Raw genomic sequence first — 13,767 nt, 5'->3', positions numbered from 1 at the left:
CTGAGAGCTTCGTAGCCTCAGTGGCCACAGTCCATCTCTGAGGCCAATGTTGAAGTGTCCTTTCAGCAGTTTTGCACGTCGAGTATTGTTCCGACAGTCTTTGAACACGCGAACTGTACATAAATCAACGGAATATATAAAAAAAAATCTACTATGACTCAGCAATTTTTCATCCAAAACAGAACTGTACGTTATATGAGCAGTGTTGTGATTTTCACTTATGTAACATCACGTATGAGAAGTTTCTCACGTGTGACCTCAGCACGGGTCTATATGACTACTCGATGTCCTCTGCGCCCATCACATGATGGCTACCCTACAGCTCTCTGCAGTAGGCCTACTGTTCCTCACATTCACTCTCCCTTGTTCGTCTCTAGTGAGGGACAACCAATATTTCCAGGACCTCTGTTTTCGTCTGACAGGACACAGTGTATGTTGGCCTTCTGAGGAGTTGAGGAACAACTACACCAGCCAAGGGAACTACAATCCGGCTAACATAATTGTTACCAGGTGAGGACTCTTATTATTTATATATGCAATTCATTGTAAATCTAACGATGGATTGAGGTAAAGACTATGTCACTTTGGCATAGTTGTAAATTTAGCAACCCATGTTTTAATCGTATTGTATTATTTATATACTATTTACGCCACCTTATTTTAATTTCTTGGAGTTAAAAAATGTAACAACTACATTACTCTAGACAAAAAACTATTTATAAAAATTACAATAAAACAAACATTTTTTTCCTGAAATGTGACTGCGGAACCAGCGACGATGTATATCACGCTAAACAAGAAAGGCTCTGAGGTAGAATATCTTGTCCTAAGAGTGAAAGGTCAAAGCACCCCGTCACATTTGTTTGTATTCTTAAAAATCAATTTCACACATCGGCCTTAATAGCATAACAAATCACCAAGATCATTGAAAACTTAGCGTTTTTTATTAACTATACGAGTCGGTACTTATCAATTGACGCTCTCAAGTAATATATGTAAAACAATAATTACAAGGAGTTAACACTAATAAAAATAAAAACCCACTATAGAACTATGAATGATCAAATAACGTATTTTATTCATATTTAATGCATGTTTTACAATAAAAACTAATCATACTTTAATGTTAGAATAAAAAAGTGTGATATTAAATTAAATTATTTACACATATTGCTCATTACACATAGAGGACTTTTAAGTATGTGTGATAAACAATAGGTGTGCTGCTTATCGGATATCACACTTTTATATTTGATCATTAAAGTACAATTAGTTAATATCTAGTAAAACATGTAGTAAATATTAATAAAAAAACGTTACTTGATAATAATTAATAGTGCTATATTTTTTCAATTAGATATACTGAATAGAATTCAAAAGAATTAGAATACATCCACTTTTAATTTGATAGGGTTTTACAATTTTAACAATACTTAAACAAACTCGCCCCATCTTCCACTGGAGAAATGTAAGATCAATAGAAGACATGCACCAGCAGTCGCCCTGCGAGGACAGAAGTTTTCATTTTCGTGTTCAAACATTTATCACAGTAAAGTAAATCCTCCTCTCTACGTTACGAGTCCCATTTACCTTCAAAATATCGGTCATTGATCACGAAATTATATAAATTGATGACTTATGCACTTGTATCTCAATGATTTGTAGGTACGTTTCTACGTATTGTTGTAAGACTATTCCTTTCAATAGTCTTTATGTCATTTTACCGTACATATTTTTGTAAGAAAACGCGATAAAAATGTATTTTAAAAAGTGTTTAAACAAGTCATAGTCACCTTCAAGCACTTCAGCAAATCACCCATATAGGGAATGTTAATATCACGGCCGTAGGTCTCTTGATAAGACATATACCTGGGACAGATTTTCTTTTTTAATCTTGATTTACCCAAAGACCAAGAACATCATCCGTTTGAATTTATATATCCATATACATGTGTGTGTGTGTGTGTGTGTGTGTGTGTGTGTGTGTCAATTAGCACTTAACTCTAGTAAAAGTCACCCGATTTTAACGAAATTCGGCCCGCTGCGTTGGGGGTACTTACCCTTACGTAACAGGAATACTAGGAGAGAATGAAACAGTTTTTTGGATTAAGGGATACACCAGTCTTTTACTTGAACTTAAACAATTATTCAACATAAACTGAGACTCGCAGCTTAATATATATTAATAATTAAAACAACAATAAACCTAACTATTTTTTAGATTCCAATGGTGGCGGGACCAGGTATTTGTTTGCACTCCCTCTTTAAGACCTGGAGTGCCTTTTACCCTGGGACGCTTCGACCTCTTTCAAAGAGGTTTCCCCTGCATCCAGCCCTTTCCCTCTTGGGACTCCGATCTCCACAACGTTGTCGACCTCTATGTAGACGCTAGAGACATCCTGTGGGTCTTGGACATCGGTATAGTGACCACCCTAACTAATCCAGAAGTCAAATGCCATCCCAGAGTCTTGGCGTTCGATGTTCTTTCAAAAAAGGTAGACCGTATTTAGATTATATTATTATATTTTATTGAGACATTGAATACGTAGAGAGTTCATATTGATAGCACCATTTTGAAAATATCGGCAATTTTTGTTTACCAAATAAATATTTTTTTTACATAAAAATATTTTCATCACTTTTTAAAATTTGATTATTATGCTTGGATAGTACGTAAGACGAAAAGAAGTTCTTCGCCTGGACATAACTATTGCTCTCGATTATATATAGGTTTTATGACATTTTATTCCGTGCTCAATCTCAAATCCAAACCAACCGTTTGTGGGTTTATATAAATGTCCAATTCATATTCTCTGGCAGTTTGTCGTTAGCTCTATCTTAAATTGTCCATGGTACGTTAGAAAGTAATCTTTGTTGCAAATAAAGACTTTTGCGATTCTCGTGTGTTTTATGGACTCCAAGTGATCTATGTGTTTAGGTTATCCACGTCATAGACTTGGCCACCCTATCATGCCAGGGGTCGCGACTACAACATCTAGTTGTCGACGTTTGCCCCCGTACATCAACACCTTGGGTGTTTGTTAGTGATGCCTCTACTCGAACTATCTTGGTGTACGATGTCGCCAGAGCCAAGGGTCGTCGAGTCGTTCTCCCTGATGTCGTCGAACCACATGGTCCAAGGGATGTTCTGTACCTCGCCCTTATCCGAAGGATGGATAAACCGTCCAGGGTTTACTTCAGTTACTTGTCCAGCGATAGGTAAGCTTAACAACGAGAGAAGTATTTTGCTGTATATAAGCAGGAAGTGTGAGCAGATTGTCAAACGATTGTAAACACTATACTAGAGAGAAAAAAATCAGAGATTTAGTCGGAGGACAGCATGTTGGTCTACTCCAAGAATGGTATTATCAAAAGAGAGCAGTTTCAGCTTCTGTATTTAGTTATCTAAGCAGATGCTGTTAGTATTTTAATTCCGTTTTGCTGTATTTTTTATCACCAACGTGGCAACTTGTATGGCAATGTTGAGATTTTAAAACTTATTTAATTAGTTACTTATTAACTTAGTACCTTAGTAACTTAGTAACTTATTTAGTTTAGTAGTATGTTAATTTTATCATTCACATTGCCATTTATATGAATTATCCTCTTTATGTGTGTCCATTCATATATCGAAACTCTCTCTGTATGTGAAAAATAAAATATAATAATAAAAACAAAACCAAAAAGAAAATACTAACGAGTGTATTCACTAACGGATTTAATAATTATTATTCAACGTTCATTTTATTCTAACGGTAAGTTAAAACTGGTAAACTATGTTTTGATTCATTCCAAATAGATGGTAAATTATTGTTTGGTGGGTAGAAGCCTCACTTTTGCAAGATTAAGGTGATACACCTGTCTATTTCCAGGATGTTCTCGATGTCGACGGAGGACCTGAGGTATCCTGAAAGACAAGGATCGGTACAGGACGAAGGACGTAAACCTCACCCAATGGTGACTCTAGGAACAGCCGATACAAACCTCTTCCTAAGGTAGACGTGCAATGGTTTCTTGTTTAATAGTAAATATTTATTTTTGGTCTTAAAAGCCACAAAAATGTACCGGTTCTTAACACCAAAAAGTTAGTTTAAGATTCAAACAAATCACTTTAACTTTTTATCATTATCTAGTTAATTAACATATACTATTGTTGTCAAAAAAATCAAGAAGTATATATTCATATATACTACATAGATAAACTTTGTGAATTGAGCCATTAATTCACGATCCACAAATGGAAACCCTACTATTCGTATGTGGAGGGAGTCCTGATTTCAAATGAAATGGATACTTGCAGGTACAGAGGAAGGGCCGAGGTTTTAATGTGGCCTGTAGACACTACCTTAAGAGAGGCAAATCTTATCCCAATACAAGAAACTCAGGATGGCCGATTGGCTACTCAGGTAACTGTCAAGATTAACTGCTAGCTATTGTTGTAGTGATTGTATACATTGAAAAGGATTAGTATATACTATTGAATATAAATCATTTGTTCATGTAAAAGTAATCGTAGTATGTTAGGTACAACCTCCACGAATATTTCATGTTGAGGGTGGTTGATGAGTAGATTTTTAATGTATCCGTGGAATTTAAAGGATTACAATCAGCCAAGTTATTGTTACATTTAAACTCTATGCTTGCACAAGTCATAGCTGGTTGTAGGTTTGAAATAACTATCAAAATATATGCTACGAGTGAATCACTAATAAACTCATCATATTATTTGTTGTTACAATCAACTTATCTGAGTTCAGGTAGAAAAAAAATATATAGATATATATATATTTTCCGTTAACGCGATAACTCGAGCAAAAACGATCCGATTTGGAAGAAATTTGGTACAAACGTGTAAACCTACGTTTATTCAAACGAGTTCACGAACCAGCATGATCGGACCATGGGAAAGGGGGTTTAGGTGGTAAAAATGGGTTTTTCCCATTTTTGACTCAAAATACATAAAATTTTGCAATTTCTTTCCAAACTATTTTGTAGAGCTTAAAAAACAAATGATTTAGTGTATTGAAGCGTTATAATGCACCTAATGGTTACGGAGAAAATTCCAAAACATTTTATATTTAAAATTCCCATGTTATTCTTATGGAAAATAAGTAAACTGTTGTAGTTAGCTTGTATATTAACATATTTTGCCCAAATTTGAAAAATGTTTTTATTTCTTACTAACTATTAACATTTTACATAAAACAACACTTTTACCCTCCCTGTTGCAGCAAACCTAAGTATGTGTTAAACTGATTCTATTTAAATAAGGAATGTGATATTTTTAAGGAGACATTTTAGTGTGAATCCAATCAGGCAAATGGAAATTCGCTTAGTCTGCAGGTTTGCTGCGGCGGGGGTATTTTGGTTTAGAGTAACCACCCTTCTCATTCCAGGTGACCATAGGGTACGGAGGACTTCTGTGGATACTGGAGAGTAACTTTCAGGATTACATAAGGAACGCGACTGGTAGTTTGGGGGCAAGTGTACTCCTTCACCCACTTACAAGGCCCTGACTGTTGTTATTGATATTGTTCCATTTGTATTTTTAATGTAAATAGTCTTTTTTAAATTGTTATAAAATATTTAAATTATGTGTTTATCTTACTAACTACCTTATGAAATATTTATAATCATAATAATATAATAAACTGATGGTTAAAAAATATTAGTTTGAAGAGAAAAATTAAGATACTATGCAGTTACAAAAAAGTTAAATGAAATGAAAATACAAATTTGATCAATTGGAAACGATCTAAATATCTGCCTCGCTGTCAAAAATGACCCAATCCCATATTCAAACTACGCGTCATCGTCTATCGACGCATTGCTTCGCGGCCAAAACACATCTTCCGATTATTATATGACATTATCCTTAAAATATGTCATTATTATAAATTGTATTGAAAAGTTTACCAACTATTCTATTGTTATTTTGTAATGAATTTTGTTTGTGACTTTCTGTTCATTGGTCCTTATATTTTGTCGTTTACAAAATACACTACACCTATTTTTAGGTGTAGTGACATAAATTAACATATTTTACTATTGGATTGGGTCTCTATTGTGGCATCCAAAGGCAACACCAGCCCATCGAATTTAAAATTTGCAGTTTCCATTACTGGACTTCATACTAACTTCATAACTAAAAGTTTACTACTCCGGATATTTCTAAACTCTTTCTTAAGTATTCGATTTTCTAGTATTTTTGTTCGAAATAAAATGAAAATGGTTTGAGATTGATTTATTTAAAACTTGTTCCCATTACGAGCAGTAAGTAAGATGACATGTGTGTGTGTGTGGGTGTGTGTGTGTGTGTGTGTGTGTGTGTGTGAGAGAGAGACTGCTGGATGACGTAACCACTGACCAGACTCAAGTGACACCACGCTCCACTTCACTACCATACGTAACATATTAGTTTTTGTGTGGTCATAGTCATTGAACCCTGTGTGGATAGAATAGACTGTAGCTCATTAATTTCTTTACCTTGTATGCTAGAGTTTCTCATTACGTTAAAATAATATTGAGATATAGATTTTCATGTTGTTTGGGTTTACTTAACAGTTAGATAACATTTCGATTATCCTTTTTACTTTCTCCCCCCTATACAATAGTATAGTATATGGAGAAACTATTGTTTTTTTCAACACTTTTCGAGTTTGGGTTTTGAGTAGATATAGTTGTTTTGGGCCCCCTGGACCTAAAAAGTGGTTTTCAAATTTATGTCTGTCTGAAAGTGTGGATGTTTACAGAGCTACAGAGCACGCCTGTCGTAAGATTTAGATGAAATTTGGTACGTAGGTACTAATCTATCTATATCTATGCACAGGCTTTTGTATTATGTCTTATGTATCTCCAGGCTTTTATTTTCATTTTTTTAATTTCAGATTTTTAATTGTGATTTTATCATAAGACCCAATAAATTAACTGAAGAATAGAATTTTCTTGAAGATAGTCAGAAAGATTTTAGTAAAACTTTAGTATTCTATAGCTCCTTAAATTCTGAACAAAGTGGTATAACTCTTATATAGCTCCTTAAATTTTGAACAAAGTGTTAATTCTTATTGCTGAAAAAGTTTGGTTCAAAGGTTATTGAAACGTATATGATTTACCCATAAAAAGCCTATAAAATAATTGAAAATTGAATTTAAGTTTTTGAAATACAAACTGTTTTCATTAAAATTAGTATGTTATGATCCTTATAATTCTACACAAAATAGTGCAACTCCCATTGCTGTAAAAATTTCGTTTTAATGGTTATTTGTGATTTTCCTTATAAAATATCATAGTTACTTCCACCGCTTACCTTGGATTTTTTGTCTGATAGCTTTGACATCAACGTTTGAACTCAGTATCCATAATCTGCAAGGTCAAATAATTTTACGCAGAAATTTATATAGTGAAAAGATAAATTTATCATTAATAACTTGTAAGCAAGAGAAAAGCAATGGCTTCAAGCGAACAAAGTCGCAAATACTTTGAAGCATTCCGAGCGTTATTGTGAATATTTGCTACCAAGAGGTTTAATTACTATTAATATTCAGTTACAAAACTGAGCCTTGATTTTTGTTGTTATTTTAATGTAATACGTAGAAAACTAGCTTCTTAGAATAATCCGAAGAAAATTATAACCGGCCAAAATACGCTTGTAGTATGAAGTCGCTTGTAGTATGAAGTCGCTTGTAGTATGAAGTCGCTTGTAGTATGAAGTCGCTTTTAGTATGAAGTCGCTTGTAGTATGAAGTCGCTTGTAGTATGAAGTCGCTTGTAGTATGAAGTCGCTTGTAGTATGAAGTCGCTTTTAGTATGAAGTCGCTTGTAGTATGAAGTCGCTTGTAGTATGAAGTCGCTTGTAGTATGAAGTCGCTTGTAGTATGAAGTCGCTTGTAGTATGAAGTCGCTTGTAGTATGAAGTCGCTTGTAGTATGAAGTCGCTTGTTGGGATCGACTACAAGCGTAACATGCGTGACGAGCGAGAGAGTTTGTCTTTCTTTAACATAATAAGCAAAAGTGATACGCTCTGTTAATTCTTTACAGTAACTAACAGGGTGTCCAACAATAATCTGAGTGAATAATGGACAATATCGTGGATAGTATACTACTACATTACATATATAGAAATACATTTTTATGTTTATTATAATGGGGATTTTGTGGACATTGAATTTGAAATTACTTGCACTTGTGACTGAAAATATATATAATTATATGCACGTTCAGTATCACCTTTGAATAAGTAAGTAAATTAAACTTATCAGATTAATATTTAGAGTAAATTCATAAATTAAATAGAATTGTTGTAACTTGAAATTATTTCGAAAAAATAATATGAGAAACTGTTAACACTAGGAAAACTGTGAGGTAAGACTACTAACCGTGTGATTTCCTTGATACACTAGGAACATCAGTCTTAATAACGAATACAAATTTTTTTTAGTGTCAAGTCTAAATTTAACATTTTATAGAACGGACTTTTGGCTTTTGCCGCTACTTGGAAAAGTAGGGTTCAAAATTAGTACATTTTTTGGATGGTGTACAGAGGCATAAATAAAAAAGACGAATATTCAACCCTCGTTGAAATTGTAATAGGAACAATCCAGGGGTGTGTATATCTATCTCCGTGGAATACTAATAGAAACATTTTAAATACCAAAGCATTTAATATAATATTTTTTACATTGGTTCTTTGTGAACAATAATTCTAAGGAAAAAAACAAATAGTAAGGGAATTAATTGAAACTATTTGTTCAAAATTGCATGGGTCAATCCATTTTAACTGGATATGAAGCTGGATTAATAACACTTACAAAACTTCCTACGAGGGGTTCAACGTGTAAGAGGTGGGGAATGGGACACTCAATTCATGAACGAAATCTAAACTAAAGCAACTGTACATCTCATTTCAGTATTCCAAGAAATATTGGTCTACGTTTGTCTAGTTCAATCTCTCGTAACTTTGCAGTGTCTAGTTCTTTACGAAAAATCAGGCAAAGTGATTTAGCTATTAATAAGAGAAATTTCGCATAATGAACTAGAGTGGACTATGGCAAGGTGGTTTATGGGGTAAAATTGGATTTTCCGTTTTATCCTCAAAACATAACATTTCCCCATTCTTTTCCATGCTACGTTTATTTGTACGTTTTTCGATTAACTAGTTTATTTATTTTGAAAAGCTGACTTTTTAACGCAAGTGATAATAGGAACTAGGGAAATACGATTTTCCAATAATCCCTGAGAAATATTGTGAAATCAAATGGCAGACAAAATCGGTTAACTGATAAAAAGAACATGTTTCATAAAATGATTCGGTTGTCAAGAAACGTCGATATACAGTCGCAGAGATGTCCCTTACCAGTACTTCTCTGTGTAGTACAGTAGAGCACATTGACTAACACTAAAATAGTTCATGTTTGAATGTTTACTATTTACTAGGGTACCCGTTGCTCGAAAACGAGCAATTGTTTAACAGGAGTTATTTCGAAACGGAGTGAATTCAATATAAATAACTCACAACAAATCATTATTTTAGATCAATTTATTACATTCCTCTTATTAAATATTAAGTTTCTTCTGAAAGTACTAATTCTGTTAGTAAAATATCTTCTTAAACAATATTTGGGCTATTGTAAAAATTTTTTAACTTTTCGCGAGTTGACCTTTTTTATTAGTATTTTACAAAAATTGTTAAGTTCTCAAAAATATATTTTCCTGACTTGTAGCCACATACAGTTGTCCATATGAAAATGGATGAAAGTTAATTAATATCCAGCTGGCAATATTCAACCCTCTATAAACTGACCCTGAGCTTTATTAGTGTCATAGCTAAATACAAAATTATCAAAGATTGAGTCCTTTGAATATAGAATGGCAGAATTTTGCCTAGTGGATTCAAGTTTACTTAGATTTCCTCGTCGTTCCTCTGGGAGAGAGTGGTCTGACCTTGCGAGCAGGGCGTAGCCCCTCGACCTTCACCAAACATGACCCGACCGATACGAGTATGTCAACATCACGAACACTACTGAAGGTAAGATCATTGGAAGCTTATCATAACATAATAGCCGAAAACTAAAATAGTTTGCAACAGTTAGATGAGAACTGTAAAAACTAATAAGAAACAATCGAAATCACTCTTTCCTCAATGCGTTATAGAACCGCGTTGTCCTTAGGTGAGCTATACAGGGCTATACAGGGCTATACAGGGCTATACAGGGCTATACAGGGCTACCCATGGCTATACAGGGCTATACAGGGCTATACAGGGCTATACATGGCTATACAGGGCTATACAGGGCTATACAGGGCTATACAGGGCTATACAGGGCTATACAGGGCTATACAGGGCTATACAGGGCTATACAGGGCTTTACAGGGCTATACATGGCTATACGGCTAAACAGGGCTTTACAGGGCTATACATGGCTATACATGGCTAAACAGGGCTATAGGGCTACACAGGGCTATACAGCTCTAATTGCGTTGCCAAGTAGCTATAAATATTTTAGAAATTAATAAGGGAAACTAAGTACTCATTGCATATGGTTATAATAAACCATACAGCATACTGGAAAATTACAAAATACAGTACAAAAGAAAGGGACGTTCCAATGAATACCATTGAGCATTGATTATACACTTAGGGTGTAGGCCTATTACTGAGCGATGGGATGAATACAACTGTTGAAATACGCAGTCTTTTGCCCCAGAACATTAATTAATGTTGAACTAAGAATCTAGAGTGATGGCTGTTGAATAGTTTTCGACAATGCTCTGCCGGTGCGGGTGCTCCACGATCCTAGTTACTAATACTGGTCAACAGATGTCAAAACTATCATGAGTTTGTTGCTGTTGACCAACTTAACTGTTAGTTTAATTTCAAGAATGAGGGGTCGTCCATCAAAAAGATGTGTCTTTATGCTTCAGTAAAATGTGGTATAACTGATAATTAAGATGATTTACAGGTAAATGCAATATACAATTTATTCGTAATAAGATCTTAACTAGAGTTCCGAATTAGTGATTTTTGTTTTTTTGGTGTAGGCTTTATTTAGGTTGAATCTAATTTTGTATAAATAGCACCAATACTTGAGTACTTGAGTATCAAGTGTTTCCATTGAATTAGTTAAATCAATTTTTTTACAATATTTGTTAACATTTCCCGGAGTTTGGCTCATTACTAGGTGGAGTTAGGGACATTGGGGACAACTTTGTTTTAACCAAATACAATCACTTATATCCAAACGATTTTAGTTTTGGCGTTAGTCCCAATCTAACAATCTTTGCTGTGACAGTGTTGATTCTTGATCGTACAAACAGTTTATCTTCAGGTCATCTATATCCAACTTCACACAAACTCATTTCACATTTTACAAACGCATATAAGTGTCCAGTTTATTTCTACAAACTACTTTTGTGGTTTACAACCATTTATAGACTACTTTTGAACTAAGTTGTGAAAAACATTTAAGCAATACTAAAAGTTCACAGGTCCCAAATTTTGTGCTATGAATTCATTGGCCTGAAATATGAAAAGGTCCGATTGTTGGAAACGGATAATGAATAGACGATTAAGCTCATGCCTTAAGGAGGGTTTAGACTAACATCTACCAGTTAGTTGTATGGTTTTACATAAACAGTTCTTATTTCTTCAAGATACCTATGTTTTATAGACTTGCTAAGTTAATCTACAGTATTTCAACATTTTAAGTCATTGGTGATTCGAACCAAGTCCTGCACTCCTAGTTAATTAGTTTGCAGTTGTGTGCAAATTTACCTACTTTTTAATAGGCTCAAATGGTAATTTGGAAAAGCAAAAGTGAACCTTCAGTTTGTTCTATATGTTTTTAATGTGTACAACTGCTATATAGATTGTTTTTGTAGATAATATTGTTTTTTATATGGTTTAGATATATAATGATAATAGATGTTTTTAATAGCAGAATTTTACCTGAAAAAACGCTTGCTATTTAAAAACCTTTTATTCATAAACCTTTTAAACCTCTTATACATTGTAGAAGGAGAACTGAGAACTATATTTTAATGTACAATCCATTTTGATGATGAGGAATGGTTACTATCTAGTTTCAACTCAGAATAAATTGTAAAACGGCGTGAGCTAGCAATGTTTGTGTCATCAATTTGAGCCGTAGATTAACTTGTAGCGTTGACTTTTATAATTATGTATAAGTATTTATTAAAATTATAAATTCTAAACGCCTCCCATTAAATGAGTGATAATGGGGAGAAGGTGTTGTTGAGGTTTGGTTTAGCAATTCAAGGGAAATGTGACCCACAAACTAGTGCTCAAAACTGCTCAGTGAGCAAACCTAGCACATTCCTAGACAGACTGAACTGCTAATAGCGATTATAACCAGTTATAAAATTTATATTTATTGATGCCTTATATACCTATATACCTCCTTCTTCGTCTTTTACCCACAATGTGGGATTGACAGCGACACTTAACACAGTTACTAATAAAATAAAACAATATTTACAACTATTAACAGTACTTCCAGCAGGCTACAGGTTTCTTAAATCATCCTTTAGATACTCTGAGATATCTTAGCATGTAAAAATGTTATACGTTAAATGAAAAAAAAATATATATATATAAAATATCAACTTCAAATAAATAAGAAATTGTTCCTCGCCTATATATGAATATAGCAATATTTTCTCATTAAAATACACAGTCGATTGTTGTTGAGGTAGATATTAGTACTGTATATAAACGCTGATAGTAACAGCTACATAAACTATAACAAATAATAAAATAAAGCTACGAACAGAAGACATTTTTGGATTCCGTATAACTTACTCGTATGTGGAGTCTGCGTTGGGTGGGGACTTCGTACACACCGTACAATGTTGTACGTTATATTATTGACTAATACTGAAGTAGACATTACATCTACAGTACAGTATATGGACCAGCCGTCGCCAGTTTTTCATTAGAAAAGAACATAGTAGTGTGAGCCAGACACTTCTAGTGTTTAAAATAATTTTTTTACTACCATACTTTTTGACATAGTTGTAATTTTAGTTATTTAAAACCTCATTTAAACAAATAAAACGATAATATCATAAACAATAACTAGTCACCTAGTTATATAACCAAATAGTACAGCATAAATCATGAAAATACCCCTAAAATAATAGAAACAAAATTTCGTCTACCCCAGCGATCAGTGTACATAAACTATACACGAAAAACAAGCTTCAAAATTTACAATGGGATGAGAAGTCTACTCGTGTTTCTTAGTCTATGGTAGAAGTCTTTCAATATCAGTGTATTCTGCGTGCATACAATACAAATTTACGAAAAATTCCGCCTAAATTTAAATGTTAAATTTCAGAATAATTTATTGATTGTCTGTGTGTTCCCGCGTCCATTGTGTGGGAATATGACATTAGGGTGGCTGTGGCAGGGGATGCTGAGACAACAATAGATTGGGTGGACAAAACAATGATTTAGAACAGGGGATATAACCTCGCAGTAGAACCTCTCTTTCAAGCGTATATTCTACTAGCTGTGGCCCGCCAGCTTCAACCAACATACTTCAGTTTTGTTATGAACAGGCAGAAGTTGTGACTTCACTGCGGGCTAACATGACCTTTTACATGATGTTTCTGAATAGTAACAGTAATTAAGGATTGAACCCATAATATAAAGCCTAATCACCTAAGCTAATTAGACATATGGGACTACTGTAGTTAAACTAAGGGAGAAATTCTTCATTTAAAAAACTAACTACCTTTATACCAAAA

General features: G+C 33.9%; 1 protein-coding gene across 1 annotated transcript; it reads left to right on the top strand.

The window, feature by feature from the left end:
• The first annotated feature begins 307 nt into the window (after nt 1-307).
• On the top strand, nt 308-5,582 carry LOC128998131 (uncharacterized). The gene is made up of 6 exons (XM_054424130.1): nt 308-510; nt 2,222-2,495; nt 2,939-3,219; nt 3,873-3,995; nt 4,301-4,406; nt 5,397-5,582. The coding sequence occupies exons 1-6, from the start codon at nt 308-310 to the stop codon at nt 5,514-5,516; spliced, it is 1,107 nt and encodes a 368-aa protein (XP_054280105.1). The 3' UTR covers nt 5,517-5,582.
• The last annotated feature ends 8,185 nt before the right edge of the window (nt 5,583-13,767 follow it).

This window comes from Macrosteles quadrilineatus, unplaced genomic scaffold (assembly GCF_028750875.1).
Source record: "Macrosteles quadrilineatus isolate MER2022 unplaced genomic scaffold, UCM_ALF_1.0 Scaffold_7__1_contigs__length_78375512, whole genome shotgun sequence".
NCBI classification, from domain to species: Eukaryota; Metazoa; Arthropoda; class Insecta; order Hemiptera; family Cicadellidae; genus Macrosteles; species Macrosteles quadrilineatus.
The sequence above is the reverse complement of the archived record's forward strand: the minus strand, read 5'-3'. Positions and strand labels throughout refer to the sequence as shown.

Excerpts from the sequence above, each read along its gene's own strand:
- LOC128998131 (XM_054424130.1), top strand. The coding sequence starts at position 308 with ATGGCTACCCTACAGCTCTCTGCAGTAGGCCTACTGTTCCTCACATTC. Across the intron at positions 3,220-3,872 it reads AGTTACTTGTCCAGCGATAG|GATGTTCTCGATGTCGACGG; the intron begins GTAAGCTTAACA and ends GTCTATTTCCAG. Across the intron at positions 4,407-5,396 it reads ATGGCCGATTGGCTACTCAG|GTGACCATAGGGTACGGAGG; the intron begins GTAACTGTCAAG and ends TTCTCATTCCAG.